General features: G+C 47.9%; 3 protein-coding genes across 3 annotated transcripts; 2 read left to right on the top strand and 1 right to left on the bottom strand.

Annotated features, from left to right (window-relative positions):
• Positions 1 to 608: 608 nt before the first annotated feature.
• On the top strand, positions 609 to 3864 carry CCR75_005174 (uncharacterized protein; the record flags this gene model as incomplete). The annotated part of the gene is made up of 3 exons (XM_067963256.1): positions 609 to 1277; positions 1346 to 1420; positions 1502 to 3864. The coding sequence occupies 3 exons, from the start codon at positions 609 to 611 to the stop codon at positions 2594 to 2596; spliced, it is 1839 nt and encodes a 612-aa protein (XP_067818192.1). The 3' UTR covers positions 2597 to 3864.
• CCR75_005173 (uncharacterized protein) lies at positions 2985 to 3878 on the bottom strand (the record flags this gene model as incomplete). The annotated part of the gene is made up of 1 exon (XM_067963255.1): positions 2985 to 3878. The coding sequence occupies one exon, from the start codon at positions 3876 to 3878 to the stop codon at positions 2985 to 2987; it is 894 nt and encodes a 297-aa protein (XP_067818196.1).
• Positions 3879 to 5013: 1135 nt separating this feature from the next.
• Positions 5014 to 7536, top strand: CCR75_005172 (uncharacterized protein; the record flags this gene model as incomplete). The annotated part of the gene is made up of 1 exon (XM_067963254.1): positions 5014 to 7536. One exon carries the CDS (start codon positions 5014 to 5016, stop codon positions 7534 to 7536), a length of 2523 nt encoding a protein of 840 aa, XP_067818195.1.
• Between the last annotated feature and the right edge of the window lie 5344 nt (positions 7537 to 12880).

Below are 12880 nucleotides of genomic sequence, written 5' to 3'. Positions count from 1 at the left end.
TATTTTTACCAATTAAAATGTTATCTCTACAGATAACATTTAATATGTATTGCGAGCATATCTTTCTAGATACCTCGCCTAACGGATGACGCTAGCCGTCATCACGGATGACGCTGGGCATCATCCCTCCTAATGTGAATGCACCCATGCGCAACACTTACACAAGGGTTGGTCGCAAATGTGCACCACACCCGAGTGCTGGGTCTAATTACTATTATTTAGTAATTGACCATCCTTTTAAGTACACCAAGTGTACTTAACGGGGACTGTGTAACATTAGGGCAACTTAAGCCCGTTACATTGATAGCCAGAGCAAGACGGTAGATTAAATAGAATTGACGGCTGAAGAGCCTTTGTCCTTTCATTGTGATTTTGCTCATCCACTATAGTTTACCATTGTGTTGACGAAAACCCAAAGTTTCAGTTCCAGATCCGCACTCGCAGAGCGGCAGGACTGACTTCCTTTTTAAAAAAATTAGCACTTTTCTTAAATCACTAAAATGTCATTTAAAAAAAGGGAAGGAAAAGGTTATTTATGGAAGATTTGCACTTAGCAATAACTTAGCTCAAAACGTGTTTTATTTTCAAGGCTAAACGACGCGACGAGTATGGCGTCGAACGAACTGGCGACGATTCTGGCTCGACGTCGGTCTAAAGCCGGCGGAGACAGCAAAGCTTCTTCCCTGGCAGTGGATAATAGCGCATTGTCCACGTCGGAGATGGATACATTCACAGGTGCTAGCAGCTCCATTGCGGAGCGAATCGCACGTCTTAAGCAGCAGAATGCAGTAGATGACGCGGTAGGCCAGACGTCCCCTCTATCGCAAGTACGCACTTCAGCAATGTCTACACATTCAACAAATGACCTTGATTCCAGCACCACCAGTGTCGGCAGTAGTAGCCACATGAGTAAAGAATCTGTCGCCTCGGAACCGATCGACACGTCAGCGGTCGCGGCTGCACAGGAGGCCGCGGGCGTACGAAAAGCTTCCAGTAAGATTCAGCAATTACAGGGTAGTTTAGGGATCAATGTCAATCCATTTCAACGTCCAGGAAAACCTCCCGGGGGGGGAAACCGAGGTAATCAACGCGAGTCGATTATGAGCACTGGAGAAGAGCATTACGGCAACACACGCCATGCAATGGGTGTTTCCATGCCTGGAATGACCGGCTCAGCAATTCCAATGCCTGGTTTAGCAAAGGGAGGCTTTCGATTGCCGAGCATGGCTACTCCTGGAGAAGACCCTACGTCCGAAACGACATTTGATGACAGTCATGTGCGTAAAATAGGATTCCAGCTGCCTCTTATGAAGCTGTTGTGCTAATTAAATGGTCCTATCAATAGACGACACTACATCGTGTTGCAGGACCCAAGCGTCGCGGTCTTCTGCGGCCACCTCCAGGAGCTTTTCGACTTCCGGTGGGTTACACACCATGGGTTATACACGATGGTTACGATCGGAATTTTTTTGGCTAACCTCTGAATTGTAATATTTGGTAGACAACAATGGGAGTGCCAATAAAAAGTACTGTCGAGCCGCTACAACCTCTTGAAAACGATGTAGCAAAAATTGCTGCACCCGCTATTGTCGTCGAGTCCGATGCCTTTGATAGTTCTGCAATATCGACACCCAGTCAACTACCTGTCCCGGTGCCGGCTGCTACAATCCATGATACACCGACAGCGACCTCTTTACCAGTTGCTCCCGCGATGCCTTTGCCAAACGTCTCGACGCCAATGAAGCCATACCAGATTCAAGACGATATTGATCCATATGCGCCAAAATACGAGGATTCAAATGATTTGACGTCGTTTGCTCCGACAGGATTTCCAAGTGCTCTTTTGGCAAATTTCTCAATGGATGAACTCACTCTTGACGACACTTCGGAAGCTTCTACTTCGACGCTTCTTGGCCCATCGACATTGGACACAAAGCCCTCTTTCAATCCGCTATCGTCTCGAACATTCGACGAGTCTTCGAAGACCTTACCGAAGCAAGGTATGGCTCATGAAACCTTGATCTTAGATGATACACAAGCTCCGTCTAGGACGCCAGAAAACGTTTCGTCACGCCTTGATGCGGCAACATTGCAAGAACCAAAGCCTGTGCATTACACGCCGTCACCTGTACTGGTCGATTCAACACCTGCATCAACATCACCTTCCTTACGAGCTTCCGTATCGACTTCGGCGTCAAAGTTTACGAATGCAAAGCCTTCACCGGGTGTCGATCTTTTCGGTGCGGCAAATGATGACGAGTCAAGTGATAGCGACTGGAGCAATGCTGATAACGACGATGACAGCCAGTCGCTATTTAATGCCCAAGCTGCTCTTTCGACTTCAACTGTGGCTGCTTCGCCGCCAATTTTGAATCCATCCGAGGTCCACGAGTCCCCATTGGCTTCTAGCAGTAGCCTCTTTGGGAACCCATCGATCGCATCAGCGCTTGATGCTCCTTCACCTGGAGTTGTCCAAGCACCACGGCCAGCTATGATTCCTCCTGCTCCGTACAATTCCCTTTTCGGTGCAGCTTTGAGTAGCAGTAGCGAGAGCGACAGTGACGATGATGGCGAGGGGCTCTTTAACACAAGATAAAGATGACGTTGAAGTGTACTATTCTACCAACAGACTGGCATGCTAGCATCAAGAGAGACACGTTTAGAGCCCAGCATGGACTGATTTACCTCCTCGCAGCTTTATTATATTCATGAGACTTTTTTTCGAGCTACTTATTCTGTTTAAGAAAAAAGACGACACCTCCATAACACTAAATCGAGGGAAGCTCCCGCAAAAAATGGACGCCAATGGATGTAAAAATGCAAAACTGCAAAACTGCACATGCAAAATTCTTTAAAGCTAATTGCACCCTTTCGTCCGACCAACACTCTGCTCGCGTTGGACCACCACTCTTGCAAATCGACCGTCCTTCTACTTCCCATTATAGTGCTAAACCACAGCTGTCGCGACTGCATGCTCTACTTCTCTACCACTGCTGTGCAGGTGCGACCTTTACAGTATTAATGTAAAGCATGTCTTCAATTTTGAAGTAGCGGCCCCAGAAATAAGCCTTCGAACCCCCCACTGCTCCCTTCTGTCCTTGTTCAGCGACCAATCGCTGTACGGGCAAGTACGCGGGCGAGTCCGGATGCAAAAAAGTCTTTCGCGAGCGTGCTTTGTTATACACGAGCATGGGGTGAATAGTACTCAGTGCTCCATTAACATCCACCGCCACTTGAATCTTGTAGATTTCTCCCAACGAGCCTTCGGCATCGCCCTCTTCGCTAGTAGTCATGCGAATAACAGCTTGGTATGGAAAATCCTGCAACTTGGATGCTGGCTCGTCGAGTTTCACGGGTAGCCACACCATATCGTCGGTAGTTCCCGAGCTCTCGGGTCCTTCCTCTCGCTTGGAGATCGAGTCACCACCAATGGTCATGAGCTTCACGGGCGTCTTGTCGTCGTCCCCCATGGGCGAATTCATGCCCAATTTGTGCATGTAGCGCCTCACACGCTTCATGGGCACGGAGGCAAATTTGCCACCATGCGAAAGCACTTGGTCGTGCACACGCTTGACACCAAAATCAGGGTGAGCAAATTTGACAGCCGTGATAAGCGCCGTCAACTCGTCGGCATTGACAACGTCAAGGCCACACGAAGGTGAAGGCGATGGCGACGAGCGCGGCGGTGAACGCTTTGGCGTCTGTGGCGCAGATCCTTTTGTCGTCTTGGGACTTGCGCTGGCCATTGTGCTCGCAAGGAAAGGAGAACCACGGAGCGTGGGGAAGATCCGAGACTGAGTTGTGAACTCGAATATTCCCTTACTTAATGCAAATCCCGCAAGCGAAGCAATAATTGGAACAATGGGCTTAAGTTTCATAAGAGGTTTCTAATTACGTCATTTTTAAACATCTTGACGAATCGATCTGCAACACATGCAGCCACGCCACTTGGGGCCTTGACATATTTCACTCAGTGAACTGGGTATATATATATATATGTTTTCAAGCCCTTCGCCGTCGAGGTCGACACGTGATACGATGAGACGTTCTACCGATGACGATTGAGAACTCCCGTGAATTTTGACGCGTTAAAAACATAAATTAAATAGTTAGTAGAATAACGGCGCCCTTGCTTGAATAACAGCGGCCAATTCACTTAATTAGATGCATTTACATACATTATCGCTTGTGCGTGACTAGGGACGATCGTATGGTTCAATATAATGACATTTCTCGCCATTTACTAATACTCTTATGATCTTTAACATGAGTATTAAAGTCAAAATAAATTACTGAGCGCTGAACTAGAACATGACGCGTACCGGATGTATAACTAAACTAGACCACTTCTGTAGCTCGAGAACGAGCCGGTAAATCTTTCCATCCGAACTGCCGCTATCAATTGAGATTTCAATTAGAAAACATCGTTTTTGACGGTAATTAAGGCACTGTAGTTGCAGATGAAGAACATTGTATATCCCAAGTCATCACAATTAGCACTTAAACGTGGAGGCTGCTTAGAGAAATTCTCGTGCTCGATCGTAATTTAACAAAAGCGAGCGGATAACAAGTGCTCTTTCGGAATTGAATAATAATCAATGAATTCAAAGAAATAACAAGGATGGAATTAGTATTAATAAGCGCGGTGACATAAAGGATTGCCTGTGTAGAATAGCGCAAATGGCACTGAAATACTGACTTCAACTCACGCTGTGTGAACTTGAAGTTTCTGAACTGCCTTTCTTCTTAAACACCGAAATTTTCGCCAAGATTCTCTGGATACGTCGAGTATGTTTTGAAGTGAGGTTCAACCAGGTTCGTTGCAGTGAGACGTGTTGCTACAGCTGATAATGGAAAGGTAGAGATAGAAGCAAGTATCAATGAACTTGTGGACGCACGAGAACGTGAGCATCAATGAAGAAAACATAAAACCTTTGAATAATTCTTTAAAGCTTAAAATGTTCAAATTTATTTGAGGACTTTCAACCTTTTCGCCACAATCTGGGAACAGCCATGAGCACGACGCAGCAAGATGCAGCAATGGCGAACGCTAATCCAAGTGGAACGATTAGGACAAGCGCGTCTATCTATTTTCCGATATTGGCAACAGGTGTCTTCCTGTTTGAATGTATCCGCCGACGCTTTCATCACGCATATGAGAGTTGTCCTCAAGAAGAAGATCTTTTGGATATGACCACCTCAAAATCTTGTTGCAATGGACTCTTTTGCTGGATTTACGCAAACTACCGAGTATCGGACGATGACATTTTCCAGAGGTATGGCCTCGATACGCTTACCTTTCTTCGATTTCTTAAACTTGGACAGAAGCTAGCACTCGTTGGTGTGGGATGTTCCGTGGTGCTATTTCCATTGTACGCGACAGCAGAGCATCAATTGAATATGCAAGCATCTATTGACCCTTTGACCCGAATCTCTATGAGTAATTTGCCTGAGCGCAGTGTACGATTGTGGGCTCCCACAGTCGTCGCAATTGTGATGTCGACATATGCAATGAGACTTTTAATTATCGAATACAAATTATACGTATGTTATCGTCATGAAGTGCTAGGTCGAATGGAGGCACCGCAGTATTCAGTTTTGATAAATGACTTACCCCTCCATCTCCGAACGCACCAAACACTTGAAAAATATATGTCCAAGATTTTTCCATCGTCAATTCGAAACGTTTACGTAGCGTTAGAATGTGCCACGTTAGAGACGTTGGTAGATCGACGTGAAAAGGCTCGAAATCGCCTTGAGCACGCGTTAGCAAAATCTGAACACTCTCGTACGAGACCGCAGTATCAACAGAGACGATCGTGGGCCCGGATGTTGATATGTTTACGTGGACGCCGATATGATGAGGGTGATATTATTAATCGATGTCAGGAGGAGCTTAGAATATTAAATGAAGAGGTCGTTCGGGAGATTCAAAGTATAGAAGATGCTCAGGCGCGACTAGCAGCGCTCGTGGAGGAAAAAGAACGAGAATTAAGTACTTTTGACGACGGGGAAGAGCTACGAATGTCAGTCTCGGAAGCATATCCTTTTGCAAAAGAAAACACAGGTTTAAAAGAAGCTTTGCTTATCGATCGACGTGGGTGGGCAGATTTATTGCATTACACTTTTGTAGGTGACGACGACTTTGCTTTTGACGAAGAGAATGCGAGCCGACATGAGCAAAAAATGAGTCAAGATGAGCGTGAACAAGTCCGACAAAAACGCCCAATTCGAATGATGAGGCGCGCTGCATTTGTTTCATTCACATCGCTCTCGTCGGCCCAAGTTGCGCAGCAGGCACTACAATCGGAAGATCCCAAGTGCCTTGTTGTTGTGCCGGCACCGCACGAAGACGACATTAATTGGGGAAACATTGGACGTCGCTATCGCACACGAACTTTAGGAATGCTCTTGTCATATTTACTCTCGGCAACTATTGTGCTTTTTTGGACAATCCCAACCGCTTTTATTGCCTCGTTAGCCACAGTCGAGTCACTCCGGCGTGCTCTCCCGCTCTTAAACAATGCTATTGACAATTATCCGATGCTTCAAGAAATATTTGAACAGATTGCACCGCTAGCTCTTGTTTTATTGAGTGCGTTGGCACCAATTGTGTTTAATTTTTTATCGGGAAGGGAAGGCCACCCATCGAAAACGGAAGTTCGGGCATCCTTATTCACCAAATTGGCGTATTTTCAATTAGTTCAGATTTTTTTCGTGACTGTGATTGTCGGGACAATTCTAGACAGTTTAAAGGAAATTTTGGACCAGCCAAAAAAGCTTGTGGCCATGCTGGGTCGTAGTATGCCTCAACAATCCACTTTTTTCATCTCGTACGTGATAGTGCAGACAGGCCTGGGGCTCACGATGGAGTTGCTTCGAATCGTACCGCTGATTCTGTCTATACTATTTGCCCTCTTGGCACCCAATCGAACGCAACGAGAGCATAATATGTCATGGTTTGGACTGCGCGATATCTCCCAGACAAATTCTTTGGACCCAACAAATATTCTTGCTGACTGTTTTCTGGTTTTATTGTTGACGCTAACGTTTGCACCAATTGCACCTTTGGTCTGTTATTTTACGTGCTTCTTTTTCGTCGTGGCTGAAATTGTCTATCGCCGTCAAATCGTATGCGTGTACAAGCCAATGCGTTTTGCACTGGGGGCCTACTGGCCGCGTTTATATAATTTTTGCATTATTGCCCTCGTTGTTGCTCAGCTTACGCTCATTGGAATTTTGTCTCTGAAAAAAGCCGCCATTCCTTCAATTATTATTATTGTGCTCGTCATTATCGTGCTCATTTTTAATTATCAAGTGCTATCGCTATATCCACATGTTGCCAAATATCTGCCATTGACACAATGTATTCGTTTGGATTCGGCGCGAGGTGATCATGATGCCACCGCACCGGAGTATTTTTTTCTAGATAATGTCTATCGACAGCCAGTGCTGAACCAGCGACCTGCTATTGTTGCCAATTATCGGATGCTTGAAAATGACTACAGTGACGATTTAAGACAGAGTGTAGTTTAAAAGATTGCACGTTTTGCATGTATTTAATTCATTAAAAAAATGCACACTGGTGGGTATTTGTAGATCCCTAAAATAGAGCTCCTGTTACATAATGTGTCATCAAATGAGCCAAAAAAATTACGAGCGACTTTAATGAGAGATGTCTAGATCTAGTTGCTGCCCGTAGTTTGCGTGAATTTTTTTGGATATAGGCTAAAGCTCTTGTGAAATGTAAATATGGTTGACTAATCATAAGAGGTGATGCACCGAAAGCTACGACTGATACGTAGTAGCTGTTAAAGTATACACGTTTGCACAAGTGTTAGATGTAACGGGCTAAAGTTGCCCTGATGTTACACAGTCCCCGTCAAGTACACTTGGTGTACTTAAGGGGATGGTCAATTACTAAACCATAGTAATTAGACCCAGCACTCGGGTGTGGTGCACATTTGTGACTAACCCTTGTGTATGTGATGCACATGGGTGCATTCACATTAGCAGGAATGACGCCCAGCGTAATCCGTTATGACGGCTAGCGTCATCCGTTACGCGAGGTATCTAGAAAGATACGCTCCCAATACATATTAAGTGTTATCTATAGAGATGACATATTAACTGGTAAAAAATGGGTATATATATTTAATACGATTAAACATAAATCTGTCTGAAAACTACTTCCTACTTGATAAGTGCGCACGAGGAGCCGGATTACCGCTCCCGTGACGACTCTTAATCAAAGTACTTAGTGTGTTGGGTGAGGTCGCTAACGCGCCCACCACAACTACCTCACTGCACGCAAGAGAAGCAGGTTAAACCGCTTCCTCGGTGTGCTAGGGTGTGTGTCTAAGTAGAGCGTGGCCGCATTACGACGTGCCCGCCTACACTTGGTAGCACTTGAAATCCTTCCCACGACCCGCATCTCTGCGTGTGTACGAGAGGATGAGCCTCAATATTGATTGGGCTCATTTTCCCCACCTCCCCGAACCTTATCGGGAGGTGACAGGGCTTATGGCGCAGGGACTTGGTGAACAAGCCCTGGCCAGGCTTCTAGGTAGTCCTCCTGAGCAACATGTAGCTCAGTTGGAGCAGTTTGAGGCATTCGTGCTCAGACAGCGGAGGGCTGCGTCCGAGACACAAGGCAATGCTGCGGCGGAGTCCGTCACTCAGACTCAGGATGAGCTGAGGCATGAACAGGCTCGGAGCGAGGCTCTCAACAGGACTATTGAGATGCTCACTGCCCGGCCACATCAGCCGAGGCCCATTTGGATGGACCCGCCCAAGTTTGATGGATTTGCGGCGCACACGATTGTCCACTGGCTTTTAGCCGTGGAGCAATGCGGTGTCGCCCAGCTCATCGAGGACGACAGCCGGATGGTGTCGTACGCCATGTCGCATCTGCGCGGTAAGGCCTCAGAGTGGGCTTACTCGGCGCTTATGGCGGACAGAAAGGCGTTCTTTACATGGGTGATCTTTAAGGAAAAGATTCGCGATATGTACCAGCCGCCGAACAACGAAGTGTTACTTCAGGCGCGCTTCATTGGAGCGCGACAGGCGAAGCGATCTCTGCAAGAGTATGTGCAAGAGATGCGCTCGCTGTCGGCGTCCATAACCGTAGGTCCGATTCCGAAGCACATTAAGGTGCCTACGTTGATGAGCGGACTACGGCATGGCCCATCGCGACAGGCCCTTTTCAGAAAGGTGCCGTCTGCGATGGAAGAGGCAAACCAAAAATTGCCTTAGTTGGGGAGCAATTCTACAACAGTGCCTCGGCGATTGCCTTAGTTGAAAAGCAATCCTACAACAGTGCCTCGGCGACAGCTTGGTATAAGCCGTCGGCCGAGAGGACAGATGCCACTCCTATGGAGTTGGGCAATGCAGACGTGGTCTGTTACAAATGCGGCAAGCGCGACCATATGATGGCTCGCTGCTATGCCAGGGTCCCTGCTGGGGCAAAGATGCCCAGCAAAAGGACTCCCTACCCAAAGGGCGATGGCAAGAACTAGCGTGCGAGACGCATGAGTTCTGCATCGACCACTAAGGGGTCGGGGAATGCAGGAGCGCAGTAGGGGTGGGATGCCCTACTGAAGCGGACTCTGAAGCTACCCCTAAGTTCAGAGTTGTGAACCAAATGGGTAGCATAGTCCCTGAGGCCTCGAAATTTCAGACCTGAACCCTGCTGGTCTATAGCGCTCATGTAAGAGGCTATGACCAGGTGATGACCCTCCTAGTGGATTCGGGTGCATCACAAAATTTTGTGAAACTCGCGGCTCTAAGAAAGAGACCGGCGATGTTTGAGGCGCTTTGCCAGGATGGCAGGCGAGAAAAGGCGACCGTTCGTTTAGCGAACGGCGCGCTAGTTAAGTCTGAGGGAGTTCAGGTAGAACTCGCCTTCAGCTTTATTGACTTCTCTTGTAAAGAGAAATTCACAGTGCTAGGAATGGAGAGTCCGTATGACCTCATCCTAGGCATGCCATGGTTGGCAAAACATCAACCATGGATAGACTGGCGTACACGCACAGTTGCGAACTCTACGCAGGACACCGGAAAGGATGTGCTCCTGCGAGAGGCCTATGCAACTGATGTCGTGTCGAACACAGTTGAGGGTGCGTTGACGGGATGTCAAACGTCACCAATTCCTACCCAGCTCGTGGAGACTGAGGTAGTGAATAGGACGATGACAAGTAGTCATACGTCCGAATGTCCTGCACAGAGCCGAGAGCCTGTGGTAGTAGACGGCGAGCTGACAAGAAGTCATGCATCGCAAAAACCGGTACAGTGCCTAGAGCCTGATGCGGTTGGAAGGATTGCGTTAGCCAGGAGTGCAACGGCACCCGCTTCCCAGAGAAGGGTCATAGTAACTCGAAGAACGAGTACCCGACAGATTAGGACTATCAAAGGCACGTCTAAACGAGTGACCTTTGGATCAGTCTCTAATGAAGAGGACGGGCCTTCGAACGAGGTGTTCGAGGCCGTCAAAGACGAAATTGCGGAGGCATCTTCAGTAGAGGTGCCCCGGGAAGTCTTTAAATCTGCCATGGAGATAGTAAATCTCCCGGAGATGTCGTGGGATCTGTTCTTTGCCGAATTAAAGGAAGAAAAGATCCACGAAATAGTCGCACCAGTTCCGGGAGAGAACTTGGTGGACTGTTGCTCGTCATCCACAATGGACGAGAGCGTGCAAATCATATCTAGACCAATGGCCAAACAGAACGTGCCAATCGGGTCGTGGCGGATGTCTTGCGCACTATAGCAACTCCCAAACAGTGGAGCAAGCAATTGCCCTTTGTCGAGTTCGCTATAAATAACAGTGTCCACGCTAGTACGGGTGAGACACTTTTTTATATTAACGGACTGCGCCATCCTCGGACGCCAGTCTCGTTTGTGCGCAGCCCGAGTCTTAGTGGGGGAGGGCCCCTCACTATGCTCGGTGCGAAAGAGGGACATAGTCTAGTCAATATGACGATGACCCATGAGGGTATCATCTCAAAGACTAAAACTTGCCCTAGTGACCCTGCCAGTTTAGCAGTGGCCAATAAAACTACGCCTTATGACCGACCACTTAGCGGTATCATAGGCGAGTTTGATGCTTAAAGCGTGAGCGAAGCTCAACAATTTGTGGATGAGCGATTAGCCATCACACGTAAAGTCCGTGACGCAATGGCAAGCGCACAGGACAAGCAAAAAGAATATGCGGACCGAAATGGTCGCAAAAACAATGAACGCTTTAGAGTGGGTGAAAAAGTACTATTACATACTGCTACCCTACCTAAAAATGCAATTTCTGTACTACCTGGAGGTACTACGAAGTTGTTGCCGCGTTTCATTGGGCCCTTTACGGTGGTAGAAGAGGTTGGAGACCTAAATTATAGGCTCACCCTTCCCCCGTATATGAAGACGCACCCCTTATTTTGCGTGGGTCCTCTGAAACGGTATGTAGACCCAAATGAGGTCACATACCCCATCCGTCTAAGGAGACCGATGGTGACGCCGACTGTGGGTCGAGCGTCGTTCGGGTGAGGGGGACGGTGAAGGCAAAAAGCTATCAGACTGATGCCTCCCACCACGAACAGGACTTGTAGAGCGAGAAACTTCACGCGAGTAACGCGGATCCCTCAGCATTATCATTTCAAAGAGGTCCAAGCGAGTCTTCAGGCGTTCATAACCCTGACGAGCCTTCGCTCGGACATCAACGAGGTCCGAGGTCAGTCGTGATACTTGACCCTCGAGATCCGCAATACGTCAATCAGCAGCGTTTAACGCATGCGACTGAACAGACGAAGGCAAGGCAGCCGCGAGTAGGTGGGCGAGATCGCCACTCCTATCGGGCGCCACCTGCACTGATGGATGCGGGTGGGAATCAACGATTCCTTGTTGGAAGGTTGCTTGCCCACCGCTTTGTGAGACAAGTGTTTCAGATCCTCGTCAATGGAAAATTTACCCAAAGCGTTTTGACTATTGGGACCTGATCGATACCCTACGTATTGATGTGCCTGGCTTGGTGGCTGCCTATGAAAAGGAGCACCAGCTGAGGCCACTTCGCTAGTCTCAAATGGACTAGCTGAAGCAGCGTAGTGAGAAAAAAGATTTACAGTACCGCCCATGATTTCTTTCACACGCAAGCGGGCGAAATCAATTCGCTGCGACCGCTGTTTTAACGCATCGGAATGCGGATGAGTGCGGCGCAGGAATCCCGCCTCGTATTGGTCGAGCGTTTCATTTGAGCGCAACACGACCGGGATCGGAGAAATACGCCCAAGCGATTTTCTCTGAGCCCTCCATTATTTAAAGACGCCATTATAGTTATGTGCGTCTACAAGAGCGCGCTCAAGGAGCGACGCTCTTGGCCCGTTTAAACGAGGCCATTTTGATGGAGGAGCATCTTTGGAATGCCACCCGTCACATAGCCACGTTCTAAACGACTGGCTTGTGACACCGACTGAGCACGTTTACGTGTCGTCGGCGGAGCTTTAGGCTCCGAATCCTCTATGTCAGAACGGTTATGGATTATGGTCTGAGCATAAGGCGTTGTAATTATAACCAACGGAGAAGCGGCTGCGCCTTTATGGGCAGCGCCCTCATTACCTGTCGCTGCGCTTTCCAGCGCAGACGACGAGACAGCATTCGTAAATGATGCTGTCTCCATGTTGTGAGCCATGAGAGAAGTTTGGATGGGCAATAATGCGCCATCATCCTTCCTCATGAGCTCGTTGTCCGCATCACTACTATGAGGTGACGGCAACGGTGTCGACTCATTGTAGTCGACAATGAGCGACGGATCAACATCCTCACTGTTAAAGTGGGATGGATCCTTTAGCCCTGTTAACGCGACAGCCGCAGTGGCTGTCTGCGTTCCGACTAAGGCATT

Source organism: Bremia lactucae, linkage group LG6 (genome assembly GCF_004359215.1).
Source record: "Bremia lactucae strain SF5 linkage group LG6, whole genome shotgun sequence".
Lineage (NCBI taxonomy): Eukaryota > Oomycota > Peronosporomycetes > Peronosporales > Peronosporaceae > Bremia > Bremia lactucae.
The sequence above is the reverse complement of the archived record's forward strand: the minus strand, read 5'-3'. Positions and strand labels throughout refer to the sequence as shown.